Here is a 26,814-nt window from a genome sequence, read left to right on the forward strand (position 1 = left end):
TGGCCTCTGAGCTGCTGAGAGCAGAGCGGGGGTCTTCTCACGGCTTGGGACCTGGAGCCAAACAAAAGCAGCCTTGCGGAGGGGGCTGGGCCGGGGGTCCCCTCCCACCTGCAAGCAGCTGACTCGGTTTCCCCAGGGCTGGGAGGTGGTCCGTGCTGCTTCTCCACCCGATGGCTGCAGTGCCGCCGCGTGCTCGCTGTTGGCTTCAGCTCCAGTGTGGGAAGGCAGGTCGCCCCGTTTCTGGCAGGAAGGAGAGGCACATGCTTGTCATTTGAGCAGGTTTTAGCAGCCTTGGGAGGGTTGGCACTGCTTTGAATTTGCCCATTGTACTTGTCACCGCGAATAAAGACTCCCGCCACTGCTCTGACTCCCGCCTTTCCCAGGCTGCTCTGGGCTGGTTCCTGACCCTTGTGCCTGGGCTTGGTCCTTGGCTGTGTCTGGCCCTCCTGGTCTTGTCTCCGGAGGCTGGCGTTGGTCCCCAGCGGACCTGAGCCTCCAGCAGTTTCCTTGTGGGCCAAGGCCAGAGGCTGGAGCCCTCACTTCAGTGGGAGGGGAGGGGAGGGGACGGGGACAGGGACGGAGAAGGCGTTCTCCCCACCTTTGCCCTACTCACATGAAGGGGTTTTGGGGAGCTCCGTGCTAGCCTGGATGCCAGAGAAGAGAAGCGTTCCCAGCTGTACGCGGTGGACTGCCGCGGGGACTGGCAGAGGCTGGCGTGGCCGCTGTGACCTTGGCTGCGTCACTGGGTCTCGGGCTCTGCCTCCGCCCTGGCCCTGGCGTGCCTGGGGCTCTGCTGCCCTTCCGCGCTCCCTGGAGTCGTTCCATCAGACTCGTCAGGCTTGAACCGCGAGGATCCCGTCCTTGTGTGATCTGCGCCCAGCACGCGCTGAGCTCCACGTGGGCCGTGGCACTGCGCTATGCGGCCCTGTGTGGCCTCAGCCCGCTGGCACCACCTGCCGTGGCTGGGCGAGCTCACAGGGCTTGCAGTGGAAGAGCGCAGCGTTGAAGCAGGAAACCCCCTCGCCGACAGACCTGCAGTGGCTCTGGACAGGGCTTTGGCTTTGTGCGTGGTTGCTAGTGTTTGTGGGGAAGCTCCAAGGCCACCATGACCTGCCTTGCATGAAGGGGCCCCTGGGCTCTAAGTGGGAGAGGGGACAGGTGCAGCCCCGCCCTCTGCCATGGAGGCAGGTTCCAGGCAGGCTCCCTGTGGACTAGGGGCGGTCTAAGGGGAATACATAGACCGAGGGCAGTGTGGCGCATGCTGCGGCCCAGAGGGTGTCCTGCTCACAGATACCCATGTGTACCACGTGGGCTGTCCCCGGCCCCTGAGAAAATGAGTGGCGAGGCTGGTTTTGCGAACTGGATCCTGGTGCGGGCTCCGCCCCCTTCCCCCTCCCCCGGACCCAGCTGACGTCACCTGGGCGGGGCGGGCGCGATGCTGAACAGGTCTCCTTGCCTCCACCTCTCCCAGGATAGCACAGTCCCAGCTGCATGCCGTCCTGCCAGGCTGCCAGCCCCTCCCTGCCCGGGGCAGCCCAGCCTTGAGGGAGATGGAGCCCAAGGACCAGCCGCTGGTGGTGAGCCCCCTTTGCTTTCCCCCACCCCGACTGCAGCACTGACACTGCCCCTCAGCTAGGGCCAGCCCTTCCCCCACAATCCGGGCCCCAGCGTGGCTACCCCTACCTTCCTTCCCTGGGACCCAGCGTCACCTCTGCTGGGACTGTCAGCCTGGACCGGGGCTGGCCCCCATCCAGACCCTTCTGCGGGGTGAACCACGGCCAGGAGATTGCCCCAGACCCCAAGCTACCGTTTCCATCAGAGGAGCTTCCGTGTCTCAGGGGAGAGGGAGGGCGAGGGTCCCTTTTGGGGTCTCCCAGGATAGGGGAGCAGCATACAAGGCAAAGTCTCCTTTTTAAGTGTTTCAATATTTATTTATTTGAAAGAGTTAGAGGGAGAGAGAAATCTCCCACCCACTGGTTCACTCCCCACATGGCCGCAGCCAGGTTTTTGCCAGAAGCTTGACCTGGATCTCCCACCTGGGTGGCAGGGGGCCCAAACACTTGGGCTGTTTTCCACTGCTTTTCCCAGGCCATGAGCAGGGAGCTGGCTCGGAAGTGCCCATCTGTGACATGATCTGGTGCCTGTATGGGGTGCTGGCAGCACAGGCAGCGGCTCTACCCGCTACGCCACAGTGCTGGCCCCGAGAGTCTCTGAACTGCTCTCCACCTGTCGGGAGGGCTAGGGCTGGATTCACGGCCCTGTAGCCGCACGGGTCCCTCGGCCACTGTGCTCCAGATAGGTTACTCTGTGCCCTGGGCTCCCCGGCCCTGGAAGGGGGGAACCGTCAGCAGAGGGTCTTCCAAAGGCTGCTGCTTAAACATCTGCAGCGGGTGTTGGGACGGCGGGCACTGGCGAGAGGATCAGACGGGCATCCAGTGTGGGCTGGGAGTCTCGTGCTGGAGGAAGAGGGCCGGCCATCGAGGGACCCCTGGACCCAGCTGCCCTGTCCTGCCCGCAGGTAGCGCTCCGAATCCGTCCACTCAGTGACGCAGAGCTGCAGGAGGGAGCCACAGTCATCGCTCACAAAGTGGGGGAGCAGGTGAGGCTGTGTGCACCTTAGCTGTGTCAGTCGCTCCTTGCTCACGCCCTGGGTAGGCCATGTTCTGGGGTAGAGCCGTGACGGACTGGGGCCCCCACCACCCGACTCACTGTTAGGGTGGGGATAGTGTCACAGGGGCCTAGAAGGGCCCGAGGCAGTGACCTTGGAGCAGACCCCGGAGCAGGGTGGCTGGGCAGTCTGGTCCCCAGGCCCGCACCAGCAGCCCGGGACAAGAGGCAGTGGACAGTGTCTGGGGCAGCTGGCGTGGGGAACAGGGCGAAGGTGCCGAGCTCCCAGGACAGGAGCAAAGGAGGGAGGGGGTGGTTTTGGGGGAAAGGATGTGGCCCTGTGACGCGCCCACGTGGGCGTAGTGGGAAAGCTGAGTGTGGGTCTGACGAGAGGCGTGAGCCGTCCTGGGAGGCTGGGCGTGGGCACTGCAGGGACTGGGCTGAGGTCGGGCAGCTGGGAGTGGCTGGGGCCTGCTGTCAGCTTCATGCACGCAGCTCGTGTTTCTAAGTTTCTACAAGTCAGGGTGCATTTCACGTTGCATCAGATTCTTCTTTTTTTTTTTTTATTTTTTTTCCCAAGATTTATTTATTTATTTATTTGAAAGGCTGAGTTACAGAGAGGCAGAGGCAGAGAGAGAGAGAGCGAGAGAGAGAGAGGTTGGTTCATTCCCCACATGGCCACAATGGCCATATGAAACCAGGAGCCTGGAGCTTTCTCTGAGTCTCCCACACGGGTGAACACTTCTGTCGCCCGTCCCTTGCTGGCAGCCACCCCTCTGCTTCCTGGCCCTGTCCGTCCTGGTCGTCCCCTCCAGTGGGGCCTCACAGCAGGTGCCCCTGCACCTGGCCCTCGTGTCTGATGTCCATCACGTGGCGCTCACACTTTATTCTCTTTACTCTGCGTAGCTTCAGACTGATCCAGAGGTTTCCAGAACCCTACAGCCCAGGAGCCCTCGTGCCAGGTTTTCCCTTAAGACCACAGTTGTGCTTGCCTGCCCCAGGGACGTGGATTCCTTACCCCAGGCCCCTTGGAGTAGGTGGCAAGCGAGGGCCCTCGGCAGCCCGCGCTCAGCGAGCATTCTCAGGCGCAGTGGCTCCGGGTCCGACCTCAGCACACACAGGAGCCAGAGGCTCCGTGCTGCTTCTCAGTGATGTTCTCGTCACCCGCGGAGACGTTTGTGTGCACGATCCAGTGTAGCTGGTTTTTTTTTTTTTTTTTTTTTTGATTTGTAAAAGATTTATTTGAAAGAGAGAGGGAGAGACAGAAAGATAGCTCCTACGTGCTGGTTCCCTCCCCAAATGCCCACAGTGGCCAGATCTGGACTGGACTGCAGCCAGGAGCCAGGAACTCCATCTGGGCCTCCTACGTGGATGGCAGGGTCCCAGCACCGGCCCATCGTCTGCTGCCTTTGCAGACACATCAGCAGGGAGCTAGGTCAGAAACAGAGCAGCTAGGACTGGGACTGGTGCCCCGTGTGGGATGCTGGCGGTGGCTTAACCCACTGCACGACAACACCGGCCCGGGAGCGCCCTGGCCGGCGGGGCGTGTTACCTTGCTTCCCGCCCAGGGCTGCTGCTGCAGGTGTGTTCTTTATCACCTCCGTCTCGCAGAGGAGAAAGCCCAGGCCCAGGGAGTGGAGGAAGCCCGTCCAAAGCCTCCCAGCTGGTGGACAGTGGGAGTTGGGGCTGGGAGGCCAGGAGCACAGGGGCTGTGTAGGGGAGCTCCCCACTTGCCCCCTCCTTTGTTCCTGACTCTGCAGCAGGAGACAGCGATGGGAGAGTCAGACTGTGTCATGGGGCAAGTGCTGGGCAGGAGCCAGGAGCGGCCCCGGGGACCTGGCCCCGCCCCCTCCACTGGCTCCCCAAGAACCTCAGGCAGGCTCCTGTCTCCAGGGACCTCCGTTTCCAAAGCTGTGAACCAAGGGAGGGTTGTGCAGGGCTCCAGCTGCACCCCCTTGGACTCCACACTGTGGGTGCCCTGACCCCGAGGTCGGCCCCCAGTCAGGCTGCTGGGCTCCTGATAGCCTCACGCCCCACTTCGTTCCCTGGGAAGGGCTCCTTCGGCCCTGTGACCCAGGTCACTGGTACTCTCTGCTTCTAATGATGTATTTATGTGAGATCAGAGGCCCTGGGGCCAGCCAGCCTCAGAGGAATAGAGGGGGCAGGGCTGTGCCTTTCCTGGGCGTCTCACGCACCCAGCGTCCTCGGTAGCAGGCAGCCCCTCCCGGCGGGCTGCGGGGTTCGTCAGGGCGGGACATGCCGGACTGGGGCGGTCACCGTGCCCTTGTGCAGAGCAGGAAGGGGTTGTCACCCCAGCACGAGGCTGCTGTCTGCAGTGGGTGTGGACCTGGGTACTGGGCTGCAGCTGTGGGAGACGCTGACTCCAGAAAGCGGGCGGAGAAGGGGTGGTGGGGTTCCCTGGAACTCCTGGCCTGCAGCCCTTCTCAGAGCCCGGCCAAGCCCGGCTGTGGTCACGGCGGGAGCCCATCTGGGGCTCGCAGGCCCTGAGCACGCATTGCCCCTCCTTTGCCACACGTTGCCCGCAGGTGCTGGTGCTCACGGACCCCAGTGAGGACGCTGAGGACCCACTGCGTGCCCACCGGTCCCGGGAGCGCACCTTCATCTTCGACACCGTGTTTGACCAGCACGCCTCCCAGGTGCCCACCCGTCCCCTCCCAGCCCGGTGGGGCTGGGCACACCTTGGGAGGACTTCACAGCCAGGTGGCCTCATCCCGGTCTTTGCTCGGGGCCTCTCCAAGGAACCAGGAGGTTGTGGGCAAAGACCCATCACGGGCCTATGGGTAGCAGGTGGCTCAGTGGGCACAGGGGCCGCCAGGTGCGGCCTGGCGAGGGCCTTCTCATTTCTTCGCTGGACAAGGCGATGCCCACACTGCCTGTAACCCAGTCAGGGAGCCCGTGGAGAGGGGTGTGCCATGAATGCATGCTGTGGCGGTGCCAGCCTGAGGCTCCCGGGGCCTGTGGTGGCCGCTGAGGGCCCTTCTGCCTGCCTGAAGAGCAGGCAAGGGAGGGTCTCTGGCCGAGCTGTGTTGTCACAGGCGAAGGACCTGCGGGAGGCCACTCAGTGAGGCCCAGGGCTGGTGTCGGGACCAGCACCCACCCAAGGGCAGGACGCTGTCCCACCTGCCACCTGACCCTCACTGTGGGGACCCTGCTCCCATCGAGGTGGGGCAAGTGGAGGACACGCACCTGACCTGGGCAGGTGGGGCTGGGGCCCAGGCTGCCTGCAGGGGATTGTTTCATCTAAGGCCTGCTTGGCGAAGACAAAGCCCAGGGAAGGACACAGGACCCCACACTTAACTGCAACTCCTACTCCCAAATGACTGACCCTCGCCCCATACCTCTGATTCCAAGCTCGGAGAAGCTGCATCACCCGCCAGCCAGGCCCACGGAGCAGTTAGTTGAGATGGAGAGCAGGACCTGGCATGGGCACCCAGGAAGTGCAGCCACACCTCACACACTGGCCCTGGGGTCCTGTGCACTGGGCGCTCACTGCTCTTGCACACTCACGCACCGGCCCTGGGGTCCTGTGCACTGGGCGCTCACTGCTCTCACACCAGCCCTGGGGTCCTGTGCACTGGGCACTCACTGCTCTCACTCACACACCAGCCCTGGGGTCCCGTGCACTGGGTGCTCACTGCTCTCACACCAGCCCTGGGGTCCTGTGCACTGGGCGCTCACTGCTCTCACTCACACACCGGCCCTGGGGTCCCGTGCACTGGGTGCTCACTGCTCTCACTCACACACCAGCCCTGGGGTCCTGTGCACTGGGTGCTCACTGCTCTTGCACACTCTCACACCAGCCCTGGGGTCCTGTGCACTGGGTGCTCACTGCTCTTGCACACTCTCACACCAGCCCTGGGGTCCTGTGCACTGGGCACTCAATGCTCTCACTCACACACCAGCCCTGGGGTCCCGTGCACTGGGCGCTCACTGCTCTCACTCACACACCAGCCCTGGGGTCCTGTGCACTGGGCACTCACTGCTCTCACTCACACACCAGCCCTGGGGTCCTGTGCACTGGGCGCTCACTGCTCTCACACCAGCCCTGGGGTCCCGTGCACTGGGCACTCACTGCTCTCACTCACACACCAGCCCTGGGGTCCTGTGCACTGGGCGCTCACTGCTCTCACACCAGCCCTGGGGTCCTGTGCACAGGGCACTCACTGCTCTCACTCACACACCAGCCCTGGGGTCCTGTGCACTGGGCACTCACTGCTCTCACTCACGCACCGGCCCTGGGGTCCTGTGCACTGGGCACTCACTGCTCTCACACCAGCCCTGGGGTCCTGTGCACTGGGCACTCACTGCTCTCACTCACACACCAGCCCTAGGATCCTGTGCACTGGGCGCTCACAGCTATTGCACACTCACACACCAGCCCTGGGGTCCCGTGCACTGGGTGCTCACTGCTCTTGCACACTCACACACCAGCCCTGGGGTCCCGTGCACTGGGTGCTCACTGCTCTTGCACACTCACACACCAGCCCTGGGGTCCCGTGCACTGGGCGCTCACTGCTCTCACACTAGCCCTGGGGTCCTGTGCACTGGGCACTCACTGCTCTCACACCAGCCCTGGGGTCCTGTGCACTGGGCGCTCACAGCTATTGCACACTCACACACCAGCCCTGGGGTCCCGTGCACTGGGCGCTCACTGCTCTTGCACACTCACACACCAGCCCTGGGGTCCCGTGCACTGGGCGCTCACTGCTCTTGCACACTCTCACACCGGCCCTGGGGTCCCGTGCACTGGGTGCTCACTGCTCTCACACCAGCCCTGGGGTCCTGTGCACTGGGCGCTCACTGCTCTCACTCACACACCAGCCCTGGGGTCCTGTGCACTGGGCACTCACTGCTCTCACACCAGCCCTGGGGTCCCGTGCACTGGGCGCTCACTGCTCTCACTCACACACCAGCCCTGGGGTCCCGTGCACAGGGTGCTCACTGCTCTCACTCACACACCAGCCCTGGGGTCCCGTGCACAGGGCGCTCACTGCTCTCACTCACACACCAGCCCTGGGGTCCCGTGCACTGGGCGGTCACTGCTCTCACTCACACACCAGCCCTGGGGTCCCGTGCACAGGGCGCTCAATGCTCTCACACCAGCCCTGGGGTCCCGTGCACTGGGCGCTCACTGCTCTCACACCAGCCCTGGGGTCCTGTGCACTGGGCACTCACTGCTCTCACTCACACACCAGCCCTGGGGTCCCGTGCACTGGGTGCTCACTGCTCTCACACCAGCCCTGGGGTCCTGTGCACTGGGCGCTCACTGCTCTCACTCACACACCGGCCCTGGGGTCCCGTGCACTGGGTGCTCACTGCTCTCACTCACACACCAGCCCTGGGGTCCTGTGCACTGGGTGCTCACTGCTCTTGCACACTCTCACACCAGCCCTGGGGTCCTGTGCACTGGGCACTCAATGCTCTCACTCACACACCAGCCCTGGGGTCCCGTGCACTGGGCGCTCACTGCTCTCACTCACACACCAGCCCTGGGGTCCTGTGCACTGGGCACTCACTGCTCTCACTCACACACCAGCCCTGGGGTCCTGTGCACTGGGCGCTCACTGCTCTCACACCAGCCCTGGGGTCCCGTGCACTGGGCACTCACTGCTCTCACTCACACACCAGCCCTGGGGTCCTGTGCACTGGGCGCTCACTGCTCTCACACCAGCCCTGGGGTCCTGTGCACAGGGCACTCACTGCTCTCACTCACACACCAGCCCTGGGGTCCTGTGCACTGGGCACTCACTGCTCTCACTCACGCACCGGCCCTGGGGTCCTGTGCACTGGGCACTCACTGCTCTCACACCAGCCCTGGGGTCCTGTGCACTGGGCACTCACTGCTCTCACTCACACACCAGCCCTGGGGTCCCGTGCACTGGGTGCTCACTGCTCTCACACCAGCCCTGGGGTCCTGTGCACTGGGCGCTCACTGCTCTCACTCACACACCGGCCCTGGGGTCCCGTGCACTGGGTGCTCACTGCTCTCACTCACACACCAGCCCTGGGGTCCCGTGCACTGGGCGCTCACTGCTCTTGCACACTCTCACACCAGCCCTGGGGTCCCGTGCACAGGGCGCTCACTGCTCTTGCACACTCACACACCGGCCCTGGGGTCCTGTGCACTGGGCGCTCACTGCTCTCACTCTCACACCAGCCCTGGGGTCCTGTGCACTGGGCGCTCACTGCTCTCACTCACACACCAGCCCTGGGGTCCTGTGCACTGGGCGCTCACTGCTCTCACTCACACACCAGCCCTGGGGTCCCGTGCACTGGGCGCTCACTGCTCTCACTCACACACTAGCCCTGGGGTCCCGTGCACTGGGCGCTCACTGCTCTCACACCAGCCCTGGGGTCCCGTGCACTGGGCACTCACTGCTCTCACTCACACACCAGCCCTGGGGTCCCGTGCACTGGGCGCTCACTGCTCTCACTCACACACCAGCCCTGGGGTCCCGTGCACTGGGCGCTCACTGCTCTCACTCACACACCAGCCCTGGGGTCCCGTGCACTGGGCGCTCACTGTTCTCACTCACTCACCAGCCCTGGGGTCCCGTGCACTGGGCGCTCACTGCTCTCACTCACACACCAGCCCTGGGGTCCCGTGCACTGGGCGCTCACAGCTCTCACTCACACACCAGCCCTGGGGTCCTGTGCACTGGGCGCTCACTGCTCTCACTCACACACCAGCCCTGGGGTCCTGTGCACAGGGCGCTCACTGCTCTCACACACCAGCCCTGGGGTCCTGTGCACTGGGCACTCACTGCTCTCACTCACACACCAGCCCTGGGGTCCTGTGCACTGGGCACTCACTGCTCTCGCACGCTCCCACCACTGTCTCTTGCTGCCTCCACTCACATTGTGCCAGGCTGAAGCTTCTGTCCCGGTCCCAGTCGTGCCCCATGACATGCAGTCTTGTTGCCATCACGGACTCCCACCCTTTTGGCACCCTCTAGCCCTTCCTTCTTCGGTCTCCATCCCTGTGGGAGCCCTAGAATAGGCTCGCGTGTGTTGAGTGCCTCACACGCACCAGGCCTCAGCGGGGCTGTTCGGCACTTTCCTGCCTCAAACCACCCTGCGAGGCTCGGTGTGGCAGGCGCAGTGCACCCAAAGCTTTGGCTGCAGGACTGAGTGTGGAACCCAGGGATGGTCGGTGCCCACGCTCTTGTAGCCCTGTCCGTGTGCTCCCTGTGCGCGTCCAGAGGGGACGGACGGTACAGCAGGCACCACCCACTGTCCTCCGTGACTCAGCCTGGGCTGTCCGTGTGACTGTCCCCCCATCCGTCCGCAGGAGGAAGTGTACTGTGCCACCACCCAGCGTCTGGTAGAAGGCATCATCTCTGGGTACAACGCCACGGTGTTTGCCTATGGCCCCTCAGGTACCATCCAGGGCAGGTCCCCGAGTGGGAGTGGGGCTGGGGTCATACAACTCTCTAGCAGCTCAGGGCACCTGCTGCCCACTGGCTCTCGTCCCAGGCAGGGGGTATCTCACTCCTCCCGCAGGTGCCGGGAAGACGCACACCATGCTGGGCATGGACGCGGAGCCCGGCATCTACCTGCAGACCCTCACTGACCTCTTCGAGGCCATCGAGGGGACCCGCGATGTCACTGACTGCAGTGTGTCCATGTCCTACTTTGAGGTGAGCCCACCCTCCTGGCCCGGGGTCTGGACCGCAGGACAGGCGTGCTGTGCCCCGGGCAGCTGGGGGCGGGATGCCCTGGGCACTGCGTGTCACCCTCAGGGCTGAGGTTCCCTGTGGCTCCTTCACGCTGGTGAGCCTCGTTCCTAACCTTCCTGCTTTACTGCAGATCTACAACGAAGTGATCCGGGACCTCCTGAACCCGTCCTCTGGGTTTCTGGACCTGAGAGAAGACGCCAGGGGCAGCATCCAGATTGCAGGTGTCACGGAGGTCTCCACCTCAAACGCCCAGGAGGTGGGCGCCAAGCCGTGGTCGCCACACACACCTGAGCTTAGAACCCCCCTTGCTGGAGTCTGCTGAGCAGAGACAAACCCGTGGCCTCTGGTCTCCAAGCATCTGGATTTGGACTAAGGGGGTGCCAGGCACCTGCGCCTGTGTCTCTGCCTGCCTGGCCGGTGCTCAGGGCAGACATCACTAATCGACAACACACTCCTCCCTCCGATTCCAGGGGCTGTCTGGGAGCCTTTTCAACTCAGCGCCCAAGGTGGCCACAGCCCATCAGAGGTGGCTCGGGTCTGAAATCCATTTGCCACCCCTGCTCGTGACAATCACTCCTTTAGCAGACAAGCTGTACGTGTTTCTGCAGCCACCTCTGGCCTCCGCCAGCCCAGGCTCAACACTGCCATGGGGTGGCCTCCTGTCTGCCGAGAAAATCTCCCGTGGCTCCTCTGGCCTCCAGAGTCGTCCCGGCTCTTCCTCCTCAGCCCTCCCTGGCCGCGTGCTCTGCCGTGCTGGCCCAGGTGCTGGGACGCACAGGCCCTTGGCTTTGTCTCTTGTGGGCTTGGGCTGGGGGTGGCCTTAACAGTGACTCTGTCAGTCTTCTCTCCACCTGTGCTCTGCCTTCTGGCAGAGTGTGGTACACAGTGGGTGCCCGGGGGCCTCGTTGACTTCATTCCACAGCTGCACCGCACACGGGTTTCAGCCCCCGCCAGCTCCCACACGCCATTCTGGCTGCCTATAGAGAAGTCCTGGGTTGGGGGGACTGCTCAGAGCTTCACGGAGAAGAGGTGGGCAATCCACTGGTGATGTCTGCCACTGGTGGCGGGAGGAGAACACAGTCAGGGTGTCTGGCATTCCTGCTCCATGGGTAGACATGGAGCACTCCTGGCCCCAGCCTCCGTCTCCGTGACGGCTGGCCCACTTCTGCTCTGTCCTCAGATCATGCAGCTCCTCACCAAAGGCAACCGGCAGCGCACGCAGGAGCCCACGGCCACCAACAGGACATCGTCCCGCTCCCACGCGGTGCTGCAGGTCACCGTGCACCAGCGGAGCCGTGGCGCGGACCTGGCGGAGGAAGTGCACGTCGGGAGGCTCTTCATGGTGGACCTGGCGGGCTCGGAGCGGGCAGCCCAGGTGCCTGCCCCCCACATGCCTCCCCACCCTTTCAGATGCCCTGTGGCCACTCACTCGGCAGTGGTCACCCCTTGAGTCCGTGAGTAGGACCCAGAAGAGCACCCAGCTTGGGGATGAGGAAGCCAGCAAGCGGGCGGGCGTGCGTGGGTGCAGGGCATGCCCGGGGGGGCGGGCTGCACCCACACTCACTGGGGAGCTCAGCGTACCTGCGGGACCACACGTGGGCCAGTGGCTAGGGCTCCAGAGGCGTGAGCTTTGTCTTAGCTGTGCTGAGGCTGTGCAAGTCCGGGGGGCGGGGTCTCTGGGCTGAGGCTGGGCGGGCATTTGGGGCAGGGAGCCAGGTGCGCAGAGCATGGCTGTGAGGAGGATGGCTCAGGCTGCTGGCTGACAGCACAGTGGCTGCTGGGGAGCCAGCCCCCCGCCCTCCCCTCCAGCCCCGGCTCCTCTGTCCTTTGCCGCTCCTGTCGGGGACGTGGTCACTGGGCTCCCTGGCGGCTGCCCGGTGCCTGAGCGTTCCTTGGGGACAAGGACCCGGCTGGGCTGTGTGAGAACAGCAGTAATACAAGCACGAGGCAGTCCCCATACCCTGCAGCGCACCAGGCACGGAACACTCACAGGCGGCCTCACGCCCGTGTGACCCCGTGGCGACACAGCGACTGGCTGTGCACGGAGATCTCGGGTGGGCCATCGGAGCTGGGAAGCCGGCAGGTCTGGCCGCAGCCAGAGGCTTGAGTGACCACCGAGTCTCCTCCTTCGCTCGCTCACTCACTCCCACGCAGTGCCCGGCCCCGCCCTGGGAGTCTCCTCCTTCGCTCGCTCACTCACTCCCACGCAGTGTCCGGCCCCGCCCTGGCTGCCCGCGCTGTGTGACCGCCAGAGCCGGCTGACCAGCTGCAGGCTGTTGTAAAATAACAGAAGATGAGTAGTGAGCAAACTGTGGGGGTCAGGGAACAACCTCCACTGAAAACATGGCCATCGCAACTCCCGGGGGAGGGGCGGAGCTCGCCATGCAGGCGCCCCGGGGAAGTGCCAGGGCCAGCGGGGGCGGGGAAGCAAGGGGAACATGGGTTTCCAGGGCAGGACCTGGAGGCAGTGGGTGGGTGTGGAGTTGGCTGTTTGAAGACCCTTCGGGGCTCTGGGCCCAGGGTTGGCCCTGGGTGCCTGTACTGGCTCTGGGTGATTAGGGCAGGTGGACAGTGGCCAGAACACGAGAGCCACATTTAGGGGGTGACTGGGGCGTGGGCTCTGGGCTTTTGGGGATGTGGCTGTAGGTGAAATATGTGTGCACAGGTGAGACATCCGCTGTCTCCAGGAACTGGCTAACCCCAGGGTCAGGGTCATAGAGTCCTCCAGGTGCCAGGGCCTCCGACAGAGACGTGACCAGCACATGGACGGATGTGGGTGCAGGCGGCTTCCCGCAAAGCTGAGTGAAATGGAGATGATTCTGGGGTCCTGGGCCGGGGCCAGCAGCCCGGACTGTCCCGGCTGGGCAAGGCCCTGCCCTTGGGGGCTGTGTGGAGCCCTGCCACTCTTGGGCTTGGCTGTGAAAGCTGGCACTGGACCGGGTTCGGGCCCTGAGGCCTTGCTGTGCTGGTGCCACCGCCCCTCTCGGCCTCGGCATTTTCAGTGCTCACCAGTGGCCTGGGTAGGTTGTCTGAAGGCCCCTTCTCTCTCACACGTGTCATTTCTGCACAGAAAGTCACTTGCCAAGGAGCTGCAGGAAAGCCCCTGGCTCTGTGACACAGGCACACAACGTGTGTGCTGCCCCAGCCCTGGGCACACCGGCCGAGCGAGTCTGCCTCCACGGGCTCCCTCTTGATAAAAGTGGAGGCCTCCTCCCTCGCACCCCTGAAGCCCTCTACCTTGCCCTGGGAGGCTGAGACGGGCGGGAAGCGCAGCCCAGGACTGGGGGGCTGGCCGCCAGAGGCAGTGCAGGCTGCTCTCAGCCACGCCCGCTGACCCTGCTAGCCGCCCTCAGCAAGAGAGCATCAGCGCTGTCGTTCTTGTTTCAGACGTACAGAGCGGGGAAGGGGGCGGGGAGGCTCGCCACCAGGGACACACGGCCAGCAAGCGCCACGGCCGCCCTGACGGAGTGCACACTGCTGGGCAGCAGGGACGCTGACGGGAGGGGCCGCAGGGCAGCGGGAGGCGGGCAGGAAGTGGCGGGATGCAGTCGGACGGGCAGGAGCCTCAGGTGCCCCCTAGATCGGCCTCCTGCAGGAGGAGGACGCTTCCCGGCAGGGGGAGGGCCCCTCTGGCGTGGAAGGCCTGCTCTCGCATTTTATCCTGCGTGGGCTTCTCTGGAGCGGCTCGCACCTCGTTTAGCAGCCGGCTGGGTCTCAGCAGAACCCTGGCCCACAGAATCCCGTGTCAAGGCCGGCGCCGCGGCTCACTAGGCTAATCCTCCGCCTAGCGGCGCCGGCACACCGGGTTCTAGTCCCGGTCGGGGCGCCGGATTCTGTCCCGGTTGCCCCTCTTCCAGGCCAGCCCTCTGCTGTGGCCAGGGAGTGCAGTGGAGGATGGCCCAGGTGCTTGGGCCCTGCACCCCATGGGAGACCAGGAAAAGCACCTGGCTCCTGGCTCCTGCCATCGGATCAGCGCGGTGCGCCGGCCGCAGCACGCCGGCCGCGGCGGCCATTGGAGGGTGAACCAACGGCAAAGGAAGACCTTTCTCTCTGTCTCTCTCTCTCACTGTCCACTCTACCTGTCAAAAAAAAAAAAAAAAAAAAAAAAAAAAAAAAAAAGAATCCTGTGTCACTCCTGTCTCCTGGGTGTCACCAGCGCGTGCCAGGCCCAGCCTCGGTCCCCCTCGTCGCCCGGGAGGGACGCGGATTCTGTCTGTGGGCCTCACCCCCGCCAAGCTGGCGCGGGAAGGACCGAGCCGCCCGGCCTCTCCCCCTGCAGACCCAGAACCGAGGCAAAAGGATGAAGGAGGGCGCCCACATCAACCGCTCTCTGCTGGCTCTGGGCAACTGCATCAACGCGCTCAGTGAGAAGGGCGGCGGCCGTGCGCAGTACGTGAACTTCCGCGACAGCAAGCTCACGCGCCTGCTGAAGGTGGGTGCCGCCGAGCATCCCGCCGAGCGGGGCGGCCTCGGGAGCTCACCACCTCCCCCAGGCCGCCCGTCCCTCCGCGGGTGGCTCTGATGTGGGAAATCCCTCTTGATACCTCCGCTGCGCGGCAGGGCGGGGCGCAGAGGCAAACAGCCGCGGGTAAACGCGTTCGAACCCTGGGCCTGATCTGCCCTGCCCCTCCACAAGTCAGTGATGGCGCCCAGAGCTGAGGGCCCTGGGTTCTGGCATCAGCTGCCCTTCCCAAGGTGGGGGCAGGAACCCTGCGTCTGGTGATGAGTGGGGGGTGGCGCAGCTCCCACCCCCACAGCTCAGAGACTTCCCCAGAACAGGACGCCTTGGGCGGGAACAGCCGCACCGTCATGATCGCCCACATCAGCCCGGCCAGCACCTGCTTCGAGGAGTCACGGACCACGCTGCTCTACGCCTACAGGGCCAAGAACATCAAGACCAGGGTGAGCCTCCTGCGCCGGCTGCACCCTCGCCCGCTCCCTCGGTGGCTGGCTCGTCACTCCCTCACCCACTAGGTCCCTGGCTCACTCCGGGGGCTGTGGGGTGGGTGCTGAGCACACACCCTGAGACGGACGGCTGGGTCTGCCCCTGATCTAAGCTCCAGCTGGGAGGCGCTGCCTGCGCGCGTGAGCCCTCTGTGCCCCAGTCTCATCGTCTCTGAGACGGAGGGTGGAAGTGCCAGCAGCCCCGCGTCCCTGCCTTCTGCGTCCCAGCGCCTGCGCCATGCTCCTGCACGCTGGGGGAGGGGCGCAGGGCCACACACCCTCCGACGCTGTCGGGGAGGGTCCTCCCACCTCGTCCTCGCCTTGTGGCCGCGTCCCTCTGGCCCTGCCTGTCTTCAACGTTCCCTCTTCCCCGTTAGGGACACCTGGCCGCGGGTTAGAGCCTATCCCGGATGATTGCATTTCAGGGTCCTTGCTCACGTTAGCAAAGAGCAGACTGGCTGTAGTGGGGGAGACAAGGTCACTTCTCCAGCTGGTGTTGGGGCCAGAGCCCCTGGCTCCAGGGCCCAGGCCTACCCCGCTGTGCCGGGCTGTCTGCACTGCTGCCCCCGTCTGAAGGGTGGGTCAGTTGTGTGAAGACTCGTGAGATGGTGCCCACTGGCTGCTTAGTACTGGACATGGTGACTGGACACAGCCTGTGAGCACCATGCCACAGTGGTGGTTCTATTTTATCACAGTCATTTGTCAGCAAACCACTGGCCCTCCCTACTCCTCTCTGAGCTAGGCACCAGCTACTAACAGAGAAAAACGGCGGGGTCTCTGCTCCCACAGCTCCAGGCCTTGCAGCGGGCTGGGGGGCTGGGTGTGAGCGTGAACTCACGCAGATAAACAGGTGCCAGTTACAGGAATGCCAAAGCCCGCCGCAGACACAGCACAGCTGTCTCGGTGGCACAGACGGGCAGGACCGTGCTAAGACAGATGTGGAGGGCAGGCCCACAGCGAGCGCGCAGCGGCCCACACGGGTTGTTTGGGTCTTTGTGTGCTGCTAGAATTCACGTAACGGGAAGTCACCCTCTTGACCGTTTCTAGGTGCGTGTTTCAACGGCATTAGGCACTCACGGTGTTGTGCCCCGTCACCACCAGCCCCAGAACGTTCTCGCCTTCCCGATGAGACCCCTGTCTCTAGGAGCCTGAGCTCTGGGCACTCACAGCAGTGGGACCCACAGCCCGCCTCCTTCTGGGCCTGGCCTGGCCCTGTCCGTGTCCTCCGGGTTCCCTCCCTTTCCACGGCTGCCTACGACAGACTTCGGCTTTCATAGCAGACACGTGTTTGCGTGCTGCCTACGACAGACTTCGGCTTTCATAGCAGACATGTGTTTGCGGCTCCGGGTGTCGGTGCCCCCAGTGTGTGCTCAGCCCTGACCCCCATGCCCGCTGCCCCACCAGGTCAAGCGCAACCTGCTGAACGTGTCCTACCACATCGCGCAGTACACGGACGTCATCTCCCAGCTGCGCGGGGAGATCGAGCAGCTCAAGTCCAGAATCGAGAAGCAAGAAAAGGAGAGGAAGAGCGAGCCTGGGCTCCCAGGTGTGCACAGTAGAGCCAAGTGCCGCCCCTGATCCTGGGGTCCCAGGTGTGCACGGTAGAGCCGAGTGCCGCCCCTGATCCTGGGGTCCCAGGTGTGCACGGTAGAGCCGAGCACCGCCCCTGATCCTGGGGTCCCGGGTGTGCACGGTAGAGCCGAGTGCCGCCCCTGATCCTGGGGTCCCAGGTGTGCACGGTAGAGCCGAGTACTGCCCCTGACCCCAGGGTCCCAGGTGTGCACAGTAGAGCTGAGTGCCCCCCCGCCCTGGGGTCCCAGGTGTGCACGGTAGAGCCGAGTACCGCCCCTGACCCTGGGGTCCCGGATGTGCACGGTAGAGCTGAGTGCCCCCCACCCCAGGGTTTGAGATGTGCGAGGTAGAGCCGAGTGCCCCCCCCCCCCGGGTTTTGGGATGTACGAGAGTCGAGTGCTGCCCCCCCCCCGCCCTGGGGTCCCAGATATACAAGGTAGAGCTGAGTGCTGCCCCCGCCCTGGGGTCCCAGATGTGCATGGTAGAGCCGAGTGCCCCCCACCCCCCGCCCTGGGGTCCCGGTTGTGCAAGGTAGAGCCCAGTGCCACCCGGCGCTGCCCCTCGCCCTGTGGCCATCAGCCCTGTCCCTGCTGTCCCCGGGCTGGTGTGGAGCTCCTGTGACCGCAGAGTAGGGCTGTGACCCTGCCTGGGCTTCGTCCCAACCTGGCCCTGCCTCAGGGACCCCGACCCCAGCCTGCATTTCCTCCCCTGGGAAGCGTGGGCCGGGCTTGTTCTCGCTCCTTCTTACTTTCCTGCTTTTCTTTTTTTAACCTCTCCTTTTCCCTCCTGCCTTTCTGTTTTTTCTTTCCTCTAAATGCCTTCTTAAGTGGACAGGTTTAAGATTTATAAAGGAGTAGCAGGACTCGCCCAACTCCCACCAATGTGAGCCTCAGCACCTCCTCCACTTGTTTGTCGTGGCCACTTTCACGTAGCGTAAAACTCAGTCTTTTTTTTAATTTATTTTTTTAAATAAGCTTCTTTGCCTCTCTGTGGGATAACTCAGTTCTGTATTTCCTTTTTTTTTTTTTAAGATTTATTTATTTATTTGAAAGAGTTACACAGAGAGAGAAAGAGAGGCAGAGAGAGAGAGAGAGGTCTTCCATCTGCTGATTCACTCCCCAATTGGCTGCAACAGCCTGAGCTGCACTGATCAGGAGCCAGGAGCCAGGAGCTTCTTCAGGTTCTCCTATGTGGATGCAGGGGCCCAAGCACTTGGGACATCTTCTACTGCCTTCCCAGGCCACAGCAGAGAGCTGGATAGGAAGTGGAGCAGCTGGGACTCAAACCAGCACCCATATGGGATGCCGGCACTGCAGGTGGCAGCTTTACCTGCCAAGCTACAGTGCCAACCCCAAAGCTCACTGTTTTTAAAAAATATTGTTACTTATTTGAAAGCCAAAGAGAGCAAGAGAGAAAGCTTCCTTCTGTTGGTTCACTCCCCAAGTGGCTGCAATGGCCAGGGCTGGGCTATGCTGAAGCCAGGAGCCAGGAACTCCATCCGGGTCTCCCATGTGGATGGCAGGGGCCCAGGTACTTGGGCCATCATCTGCTGTCCCAGGCCATTAGCAGGGAGCTGAGTTGGAAGTGAAGTGGCCAGGGCACAGACCGGTGCACACGTGGGATGCCAGTGTCACAGGTGGCGGCTTTACCTGCTGTCCATGGTTCTGGCCCCTAAGTGTTCCCTTTCTTATCATGGAGAATCTTTCAAATAAAGCCCAACGGGGGGGGGGGGGGCAGCACGGAACACGCACACACACACTGCAAACCCCAGGTCCCTACCCGTGTGTGCATCAGTGTATGAGCCCCCGGTTTAAGGGTTCTTTGCAAGGACACAGTTGCAGAGTCCCTGCACACCCAGTGTCAGCAGTCAGGTCATTGATGGCCATTCCAGGTTCACGCTTCCAGCAAGCTCACGGCACCACAGATCTTTCTGGTCTCTCCTTCTGTGAGCTTTCCCGCTCCTTCTTGGCTTTTCTTTGGGTTGCCATTGAGGAAGTGGGCATGTATGTCTGTGAGTCGGCAGTTGTCCATGATGGGTTGACAGAGGATGTTAAAGAGGCACCCGTGCACTCATCCAGCTGTCCAGCCATCTGTCCACTCTTTTATCCGCCCGCTGCCCCCATCTTCCCATCCACTCATCCCTCTGTTCTTTATCCCTCCTTCCCTCCCTCCATCTATTTATCCATTCTTCCCTTCATCTATCACTCATACATCCTCTGATCCACCTACTCATCCATCCAGGCACCTATGCAACCAGCCAGCCACCCGTCCATCCACCCATCCATCATCATCCATCCATCATCCATCATCCATCATCATCCATCATCCATCATCCATCATCATCCATCCACCTCCACCCACCCACCCAGCTATCATCGTGTGTGTTTTCTTTTACAGATTTATTTTATTTATTTGAAAGACAGAGTTACAGAGGGAGGTAGAGACAGAAAGAGAGAGGTCTTCCATCCGCTGGTTCACTCCCCAGATGGCCACAACGGCCGCAGCTGGGCTGATCCTGTCAGGAGCCAAGAGCTTCTTCCTGGTCTCCCACATGGGTGCACTTGGGCCATCTTCTACTGCTTTCCCAGGCCACAGCAGAGAGCTGGATCGGAAGAGGAGCATCTGGGACTAGAACCGGCCCCCATATGGGATGCTGGCGCTTCAGGCCAGGGCTTTAACCCGCTGTGCCACAGCGCCAGCCCCTATCATGTGTGTTTGAGCTGCTCCATGGTCTAGGCCCCATTCTGGTGGGCGAGCATGAAGCGCAAGCCTGCTTAGGTGCGCTGCCCCACACAGCCAGCTGCCTTGCTGCCTGCAGTCACGCTCGGCCCCCACGACGCAGAGGAGGACAGTCGCCTGCAGATGAACAAGATTCGGGCTCAGCTGGTCGGGGCCTTCAGGGAGCAGAAGGAGATGCGGCGCAGCCTGGTGGAGCTGGAGAACACCACCATTGAGCTGCACATGGACATGTCCCGCCACCTGCTGACCATTGCCGAGTGAGTGCACCCGCCCACCCCGCGGGGCAGAGGGGCCGCCTGTGGGAGCTCGTCATTCCTATGCTGCTGTCCAGCCACCCTCTGCTGCCTGCAAGCTTCCAGCCAGGGCTGCCCCCGCCTCGCCTGCTCCTCTGCCCCTGGGTCTAAGCCGGGCCAGGTGGGAGAACTGTCCAGACCCTTGGACCTCCCTCCCAGTCCGTGGCTGCGAGGCAGCCCTGTGGAAGAGGAAGCCGAGGCCTGGGGGAGTGTGCGTCTCCCAGGCCAGGGCTGTCGTCCCACGGCACTCTGCGTCCCGCTCGTGCCCTCTGGGGACAGGGATGCCTGTGGTTCTGGCCGTGCCGTTCACCAGCCACGGGGGACGCTGTTGCGGTGCCACGGGACAGGCTGGGCCCCATGGCCCTCCACTGCCTTCCCCTTCACCCTGCCTCGCGCTTCTCCCACGCGGCTCACCTGCTCCCCCTTCCTTCCTTGATTACTGTAGAAACCATACCAAGAGCACGAGACTCCTGCCGGGGACTTCACGGTCTTGCCCACCTCCCACCGGAAGTCCGCCTTTGCTGCCCCGTCCCCGCGGGCTCCTTGTGACCGTTTAGGTTTCAGAGCTGTGGCCGCCACGCTTCATTCTCGGTGGGCAGGCTGAGGTGGCCCAAGTTCCACAGCTGTGGAGACTGAGGTTCAGGGGTGCATTTACGCAGGGGCCTTCCCAGGTCACCCAGGGGCCCATGGGCGGATCTGAGGCTGGAGGCTGGGCAGCTGGGAGAGACCTCATGCACACATGTGCGCAATCATAGGGCCAACCCCGTCTGCTCCACCGGCACGCCTGTGAGCAGGCAGCCGCGGCCAGGAGGACCAGGACCGGGACCGGGGGCAGGGCTGCCGGCCAGGCGCTGCTCACCTGCTCACTGTCTGACTGCAGCTGGGAGCGGGAGAAGACCCACCTCCGCACACACAGCGGCCAGGGGGAGCCCGAGAAGGAGGAGGCGCCCGCGGACGCTGACGGGGACGATGGCGAGTCCACGGAGCCGCATGAGGTGGCCCTGGCCAGGGAGGAGGTCAACCTGCTGTTAGCAGAGCAGCGCAAAACAGCAGCCCTCAAGGTAGCCACGGTGGTAGTCCCTGCTCCAACTGGGGACGGTGTGGGCCCTGGTGGACATAGTGCGTCCTGGGGAGTAAGGCCAATCGCAACTGGGTTGTGGGTGACGAAACCGAGGCCCCCGGAGGTGGATGGTCCCAAATCCCCGGAAGACTCGGAACTGACTTGGTCTGACCACCAGGCCCTGGGCTGGTGGGATGAGGCACGAGCTGGAGGTCTGCAATTCACAGCAGAGGTCACAGCCAAGGGATCCTTGGGGACAAGACGAGGTGCTCAGCACAGCCGGGCGTCCAGGGGATGGAGACTTGAAGGAGGCGAGCAGGACCTCGCAAGGGGGGCCAGGCAGTCCCCTGTGAGTTCCAGGCAAGAGGGAGGTGGCCAGGGGTCATCTTCCCGGTAACACAGGGACCCACTGACCCATTCCTGTGGACCCTAGTCCAAGATAGCCCTGGCTGTGGTGTGTCTGGGGCCTAGCTGGAGTTATACGGTATGGTGTCCCCTCTGTCCCCTGGGCCAGGCTGCAGTGCGGAGCAGGTGTGGCTGACTCACACACACATGTGTGGGTCTGTGTCTCCATGGTGGCCTCTGTGGGACCCTACCTCGCAGATGCAGTGAGGAGCAGGCCGATCCACAGGGCTCCCGATTGAGGGTGCCAGTGCAGAGCTGTCCCCACTGGCCTGTAGCGGATGAGCCAGGCCTCAGACCTCACTTCTCGTGCTCTGCGTGGCCCAGGAGAGCCAGCCCCTGGCTGTGAACAGGTCTGTGGTGCGATGGAGGTAGGGTCGCCCCCTGAGAACCTGGAGGACCCAGGTGAAAGCCACAGCTCTGGCTTCCTGTGGCCGACACGTGGGCGTGCAGTGGGGGTGAGCCCTGGGAGTGTGTCTGTGACACCAAGTGACCACGGGAGCATGCAGTTCTGTGGGGCTGACAGTGCAGGAGATGACTGCCACCGAAGGGACAGTACACTGCTCCTTCCCAGCAGGAGGGCCAGCAGGCCACGCAGGCCACACGGGGGAGCACCAGGCCGGCCAGGAGGCAGAGGGGCAAGGAAGGAACGGGAGCTGGGGGCAGGCAAGGGAGAGGCTATTTGAGGAATCTCAGTGGCTCTGGGCCTGGGGGCTGTCTCTGGCCTGGGTGACTAGGGCGGGGGGCTTGTGGCCCTGGGAGGTGACCGCGGTGTGGACTCTAGGCAGAGGATGTGCTCACAGGTGAGTCACTGGCGGTCCCCAGAGTTAGGGAGTCCCCAGCCGCGAGAGCCTCTGGGAGACCATACAAGGCAGGCGCGTGAGAATGGGCAGCCAGGGCCAGCGGAGCCCCAGCGCCTCCTCTGGCCCCCGTCTCTGGCAGGCGGGGCTGGAGCGGCGCCTGGCCCACGCCAAGCGGAAGGCCTCGCAGATGGAGCAGCTGCTGCCCCGGCACGTCAGCAGCGAGGACCAGCGGGAGGTGCTGCGGCTGCTGTGCAGGGCCCACGAGCTGGAGGTGGAGAACACGGAGCTGCAGGCCAGCAACCTGTGCCGCAAGAACCTGCTGTGCCAGAAGGACTTCGTGATCCAGCGCTACCGCCAGCACCGGCGCCTCTGCGAGCGGCTCGTGGCCGAGCAGCGGCGGCGCATGCAGGGTGAGGCCCGGCGCAGCCCTACTCGTCGTCCTTTCCCGTGCATGGGGGTGGGAGACACGGGACTGTCTGGGACGGCCTAGCGTGAACAGGACACCAAGGCCTGACCGCCCTCCGCCCGCACAGCCAGCTCTGGCGCGAGAGGACAGGCCTGCTCCGACAGGCGTCCCAGGAGCTGTCGCGCCAGAGCAGTGAAGCCTCCCTGGTCACCGGCAGTGCCTTCGACGTTTGAACCGGCGCTGCTGACGAACATGGAGACGCGCCCTGCCCCCGCCACACTGGGTGGCCCTCTCCCTGCCAGGGCCGGGCAGGCTGCCCTCGCTCTTCCTCTCTCCACTGTTTATTTTGATTATTTTTTAAAAAGTTTATTTATTTATTTGAAAGTCAGAGTTAGAGAGAGATCTCCATCCAGTGATTCACTCCCCAAATGGCTGCAACAGCCAGGCCCAGCCAGGAGCCAGCAGCTTCATCCGGGTCTCCCACATGGGTGGCAGGGGCTCAAACACCTGGGCCGTCTTCTGCTGCTTTCCCCAGGCCATTAGCAGAGAGCTGGATCAGAAGTGGAGCAGCCGGGACTCAAACTAGCGCCCATGTGGGACGCCAGCATTGCTGGCATGACTTTACCCACTACGCCACAATGCTGGCCCCTCTCTCCATTTAAAATTTTTTTTTTAAATTTATCTGAGGTAGAGAGACAGAGAGGGAGAAAGAGAGCAAACTAGAGAGAGCTCCTACCTGCTGGTTCACTCCCCAAACACCTGCGATGTCCAGGGCCAAAGCTGGGAACCCAGCAGATGTCCCTTGTGGGTGGCAGGCACCCATTTACAGGAGGCTCTGTGGGCAGGAGGCTGGACCCAGGGCTCCGGGTGTGGGATGTGGGCGTCTTACCGGCTCGGCCAGACACCCACGCCCTGCCTCTCCCTCTGCCCTGGAGCGCCTGGAGCGTTCTCTTCCTTTTCAGCCTTTTATCTTGGCATGACTCAGAGTTGCACAAAAGCTGCAAGAACAGTACAAAAATTCTTCAGTAGTAATCATTCTCACTTGGACTTTACGAAGAGGCTCCCAAAAGTTCATGGAAAATATGTGTTTTGAAAAAACTATGCATGGATTTCAATTTTTTTGCCCCAAAATGAACATATTTTTTAAAATATTTCTTTGAAAGTCAGAGTTACACAGAGAGAGAAGGAGAGGCAGAGAGAGAGAGAGGTCTTCCATCCGCTGGTTCACTCCCCAGTTGGCCACAACGGTTGGAGCTGCACCAATCTGAAGCCAGGAGCCAGGAGCTTCCAGGTCTCCCACGTGGGTGCAGGGGCCCAAGGACTTGGGCCATCTTCCACTGCTTTCCCAGGCCACAGCAGAGAGCTGGATCGGAAGTGGAGCAGCCGGGACTTGAAATGGCATCCATATGGGATGCCGGCACTGCAGGCATCCCGCTAAGACACAGCGCCGGCCCCATGAACATCTTTTTTTTTTTTTTTTTTTTTTTTTTTTTTTGACAGGCAGAGTGGATAGAGAGAGAGACAGAGAGAAAGGTCTTCCTTTGCCGTTGGTTCACCCTTCAATGGCCGCCGCGGCCGGCGCACCGCGCTGATCCGATGGCAGGAGCCAGGTACTTCTCCTGGTCTCCCATGGGGTGCAGGGCCCAAGCACTTGGGCCATCCTCCACTGCACTCCCTGGCCACAGCAGAGAGCTGGCCTGGAAGAGGGGCAACCGGGACAGAATCCGGTGCCCCGACCGGGACTAGAACCCGGTGTGCTGGCGCCGCTAGGTGGAGGATTAGCCTAGTGAGCCGCAGCGCCGGCCCCATGAACATCTTTTAATTCCATTTTTCACAGACGTTGTGAACTCCCCACTGCCTCTCCTTAGCATGCTGTGGGATGCCCTTCAGTGCCCTGCGGTGTGTGTCCTAGAAACACTTGCGCACAGGCACCCACGCTGGTGTGACACTGCGAGGCAGGCCTCACCTGAGCTTGCGGTTGTCCCACTGATGTGCCTGTGGCACGAGGAGACCTTGGGTCCCCACTGCACGCGGTTGTGGTAGCCTGGCGTGGCGCCTGCCCCAGGCACTGGGGTGGTGTGCATGCCTCAGCTCTCGTGCCGAGCACTGCCGGGCGTCGGGCTGGTCTTGCCGGTGCCTGCTTTCCGATCTCCCGAGCACACACCAGGAAGTGGTGCCCCTCTGGGAGTGGCTTTGTGCCTTCAGAATTGTGTGCGTCGGTGCTGTGCGACTGAGAGGCAGCCCACGAGCGCAGCCGAAGACCTCAGAGCAGGCGTGCGGAGCAGCACGTGGACGCTCCCCTCCAGCAAAGCCGCCCCGGCAGGCTGAGCGTCCCCCCCTGCCTCCAGCCAGCGATGGGTGTCTGGCCTGGTTGTGTGTGGGGTGGAGTCGCCCTCCATGCCCACTCCAGTCTCCGCTTTCCCGGCTCTGCAGACCGAGGCGTCCCTGTGCCTGAGCCCCTGGACAAGCAGTACCGCCTGTGCTCGCAGGAGCTGGCCGAGGGCGCCCTGGACCACCTGCTGCTGCTACACTCCGTGATGGCCAGCTCCCTCCGGGTGAGTCCATGCACGGCCCCAGGACTTAGGGACAGGAGAGCCCCATCCTGGGCCCTGGAGGCCAACACGAGGGCAGGCGGGCAGCCAGGCGGATCTGGCGTGGCTGCACGTGGTCTGCTTTGCTGTGGCACCCGCAGTCCCTGGCTGTCGCCCGGACCCTGGCATGGGGGGAGGGCGTGAAGGCCGGCAGGGAGGAAGCCTGGGCTCCCCGAGTGGCGGACCTCGTTACCTCGGCAACCCAGAGCGTGTCCTCATCCTCGGGGGTGTCTGGGTCTCAGGGACTCCCTGGGGAGAAGGAGGGCTGTGGGGTGGCCTCTGCGTTCGTGTGCTGCAGTGAGAACGCCACTGTCCCCTCAGCCTCCTTCAGCCCCGGACCTGTGGCGCCCTCGCAGGAGCAGGGGTGAGCGGCCTCTGGCCTCAGCCAGGCAGGCAAGGACCACTGCCCCGAAGTGAGCAGGTTCAGGGTCAGGGCCTGAGGGCAGCAACAGACCCTGCTGCCCGACCTGCAGGACTGCAGTGTGGACACTGGGCTGTGTGGACACTGGGCTGTGTGGACACTGGGGCTGTGTGGTCACTGGGGCTGTGTGGTCACTGGGTCTGTGTGGATACTGGGTCTGTGTGGTCACTGGGTCTGTGTGGACACTGGGTCTGTGTGGATACTGGGTGGACACTGGGTCTGTGGGTCTGTGTGGTCACTGGGTCTGTGTGGACACTGAGGCTGTGTGGTCACTGGGTCTGTGTGGACACTGGGTCTATGTGCACACTGGGCCATGTGGACTTTGTGAGCCGTGTGCATGTCATGGGCTGTGTGAAGCAGGTCCCGGGGCTCTGGGCTGGCTTTCCTGGGTCTCCTGGCTCGGTTACCTGGAATTCACCATCAGGCTTGCAGAATGTTGCCTCTGTGTTCCATTTTGCCGCTCTGCCCAGAGGCAGGCCCTGGCTTAGTTTTTGTCTCTCTTTGTAGCAGGCTTTTCTTTTTCTTTTTTAAAATTTTTAAAATTTTTATCTTCATTTTTTATTTTATTTTTTAATTTTTTTAAGATTTTATTTATTTATTTGGTGGGTAGAGTTACAGACAGTGAGAGAGAGAGACAGAGAGAAAGGCCCTCCTTCCGTTGGTGCAGCCCCCAAATGGCCGCTAGAGCCAGAGCTACGCTGATCTGAAGCCAGGAGCCAGGTGCTTCCTCCTGGTCTCCCATGGGGTGCAGGGCCCAAGCACTTGGGCCATCCTCCACTGCACTCCCAGGCCATAGCAGAGAGCTGGCCTGGAAGAGGGGCAACCGGGACTAGAACTGGCGCCATATGGGATGCCGGCGCCGCAGGAGGATTAACCTAGTGTGCCATGGTGCCGGCCCCAGGCTTTTCTTTTCTTTTTCTTTTTATTTATTTATTTATTTTTTTTTTGACAGGCAGAGTGGACAGTGAGAGAGAGAGAAAGAGAGAAAGGTCTTCCTTTGCCGTTGGTTCACCCTCCAATGGCCGTCGTGGCTGGTGCACTGCGCTGATCCGAAGCCAGGAGCCAGGTACTTCTCCTGGTCTCCCATGGGGTGCAGGACCCAAGCACTTGGGCCATCCTCCACTGCACTCCCCAGGCTTTTCTTTTTAGAGTTTTAGGTTCACAGCAAAACTGAGTGGAAGATACAGTGCCCCTCCCCACCATGTACACAGCCTCCCCCGCCCCCGCCCTGATCTGTACTTACCTGAGGGCTCATGCCTGGCCTGGGCAGCCTGCG

General features: G+C 62.7%; 1 protein-coding gene across 3 annotated transcripts in view; it reads left to right on the top strand.

The window, feature by feature from the left end:
* The first annotated feature begins 581 nt into the window (after positions 1-581).
* LOC103346579 (kinesin-like protein KIF19) overlaps positions 582-26,814 on the top strand; it is a 40,524-nt gene continuing 14,291 nt past the window's right edge. Inside the window, exons 1-15 of one of the 3 annotated variants that reach the window (XM_070064680.1) lie at positions 582-1,063; positions 1,472-1,577; positions 2,519-2,599; positions 5,154-5,264; positions 9,920-10,007; positions 10,132-10,268; positions 10,438-10,563; positions 11,488-11,682; positions 14,587-14,739; positions 15,087-15,209; positions 16,656-16,797; positions 19,642-19,819; positions 20,736-20,916; positions 22,260-22,530; positions 24,960-25,081. In XM_070064680.1, coding sequence (XP_069920781.1) covers positions 918-1,063; positions 1,472-1,577; positions 2,519-2,599; positions 5,154-5,264; positions 9,920-10,007; positions 10,132-10,268; positions 10,438-10,563; positions 11,488-11,682; positions 14,587-14,739; positions 15,087-15,209; positions 16,656-16,797; positions 19,642-19,819; positions 20,736-20,916; positions 22,260-22,530; positions 24,960-25,081 — 2,160 coding nt within the window. In that variant the 5' untranslated portion in view covers positions 582-917. The remainder of the gene's footprint in view (positions 1,064-1,471; positions 1,578-2,518; positions 2,600-5,153; positions 5,265-9,919; positions 10,008-10,131; positions 10,269-10,437; positions 10,564-11,487; positions 11,683-14,586; positions 14,740-15,086; positions 15,210-16,655; positions 16,798-19,641; positions 19,820-20,735; positions 20,917-22,259; positions 22,531-24,959; positions 25,082-26,814) is intronic. The other 2 variants (XM_070064679.1, XM_070064678.1) reach the window with 2 other exon arrangements.

Source organism: Oryctolagus cuniculus, chromosome 19, assembly GCF_964237555.1.
Source record: "Oryctolagus cuniculus chromosome 19, mOryCun1.1, whole genome shotgun sequence".
In the NCBI taxonomy this organism is placed as follows: Eukaryota; Metazoa; Chordata; class Mammalia; order Lagomorpha; family Leporidae; genus Oryctolagus; species Oryctolagus cuniculus.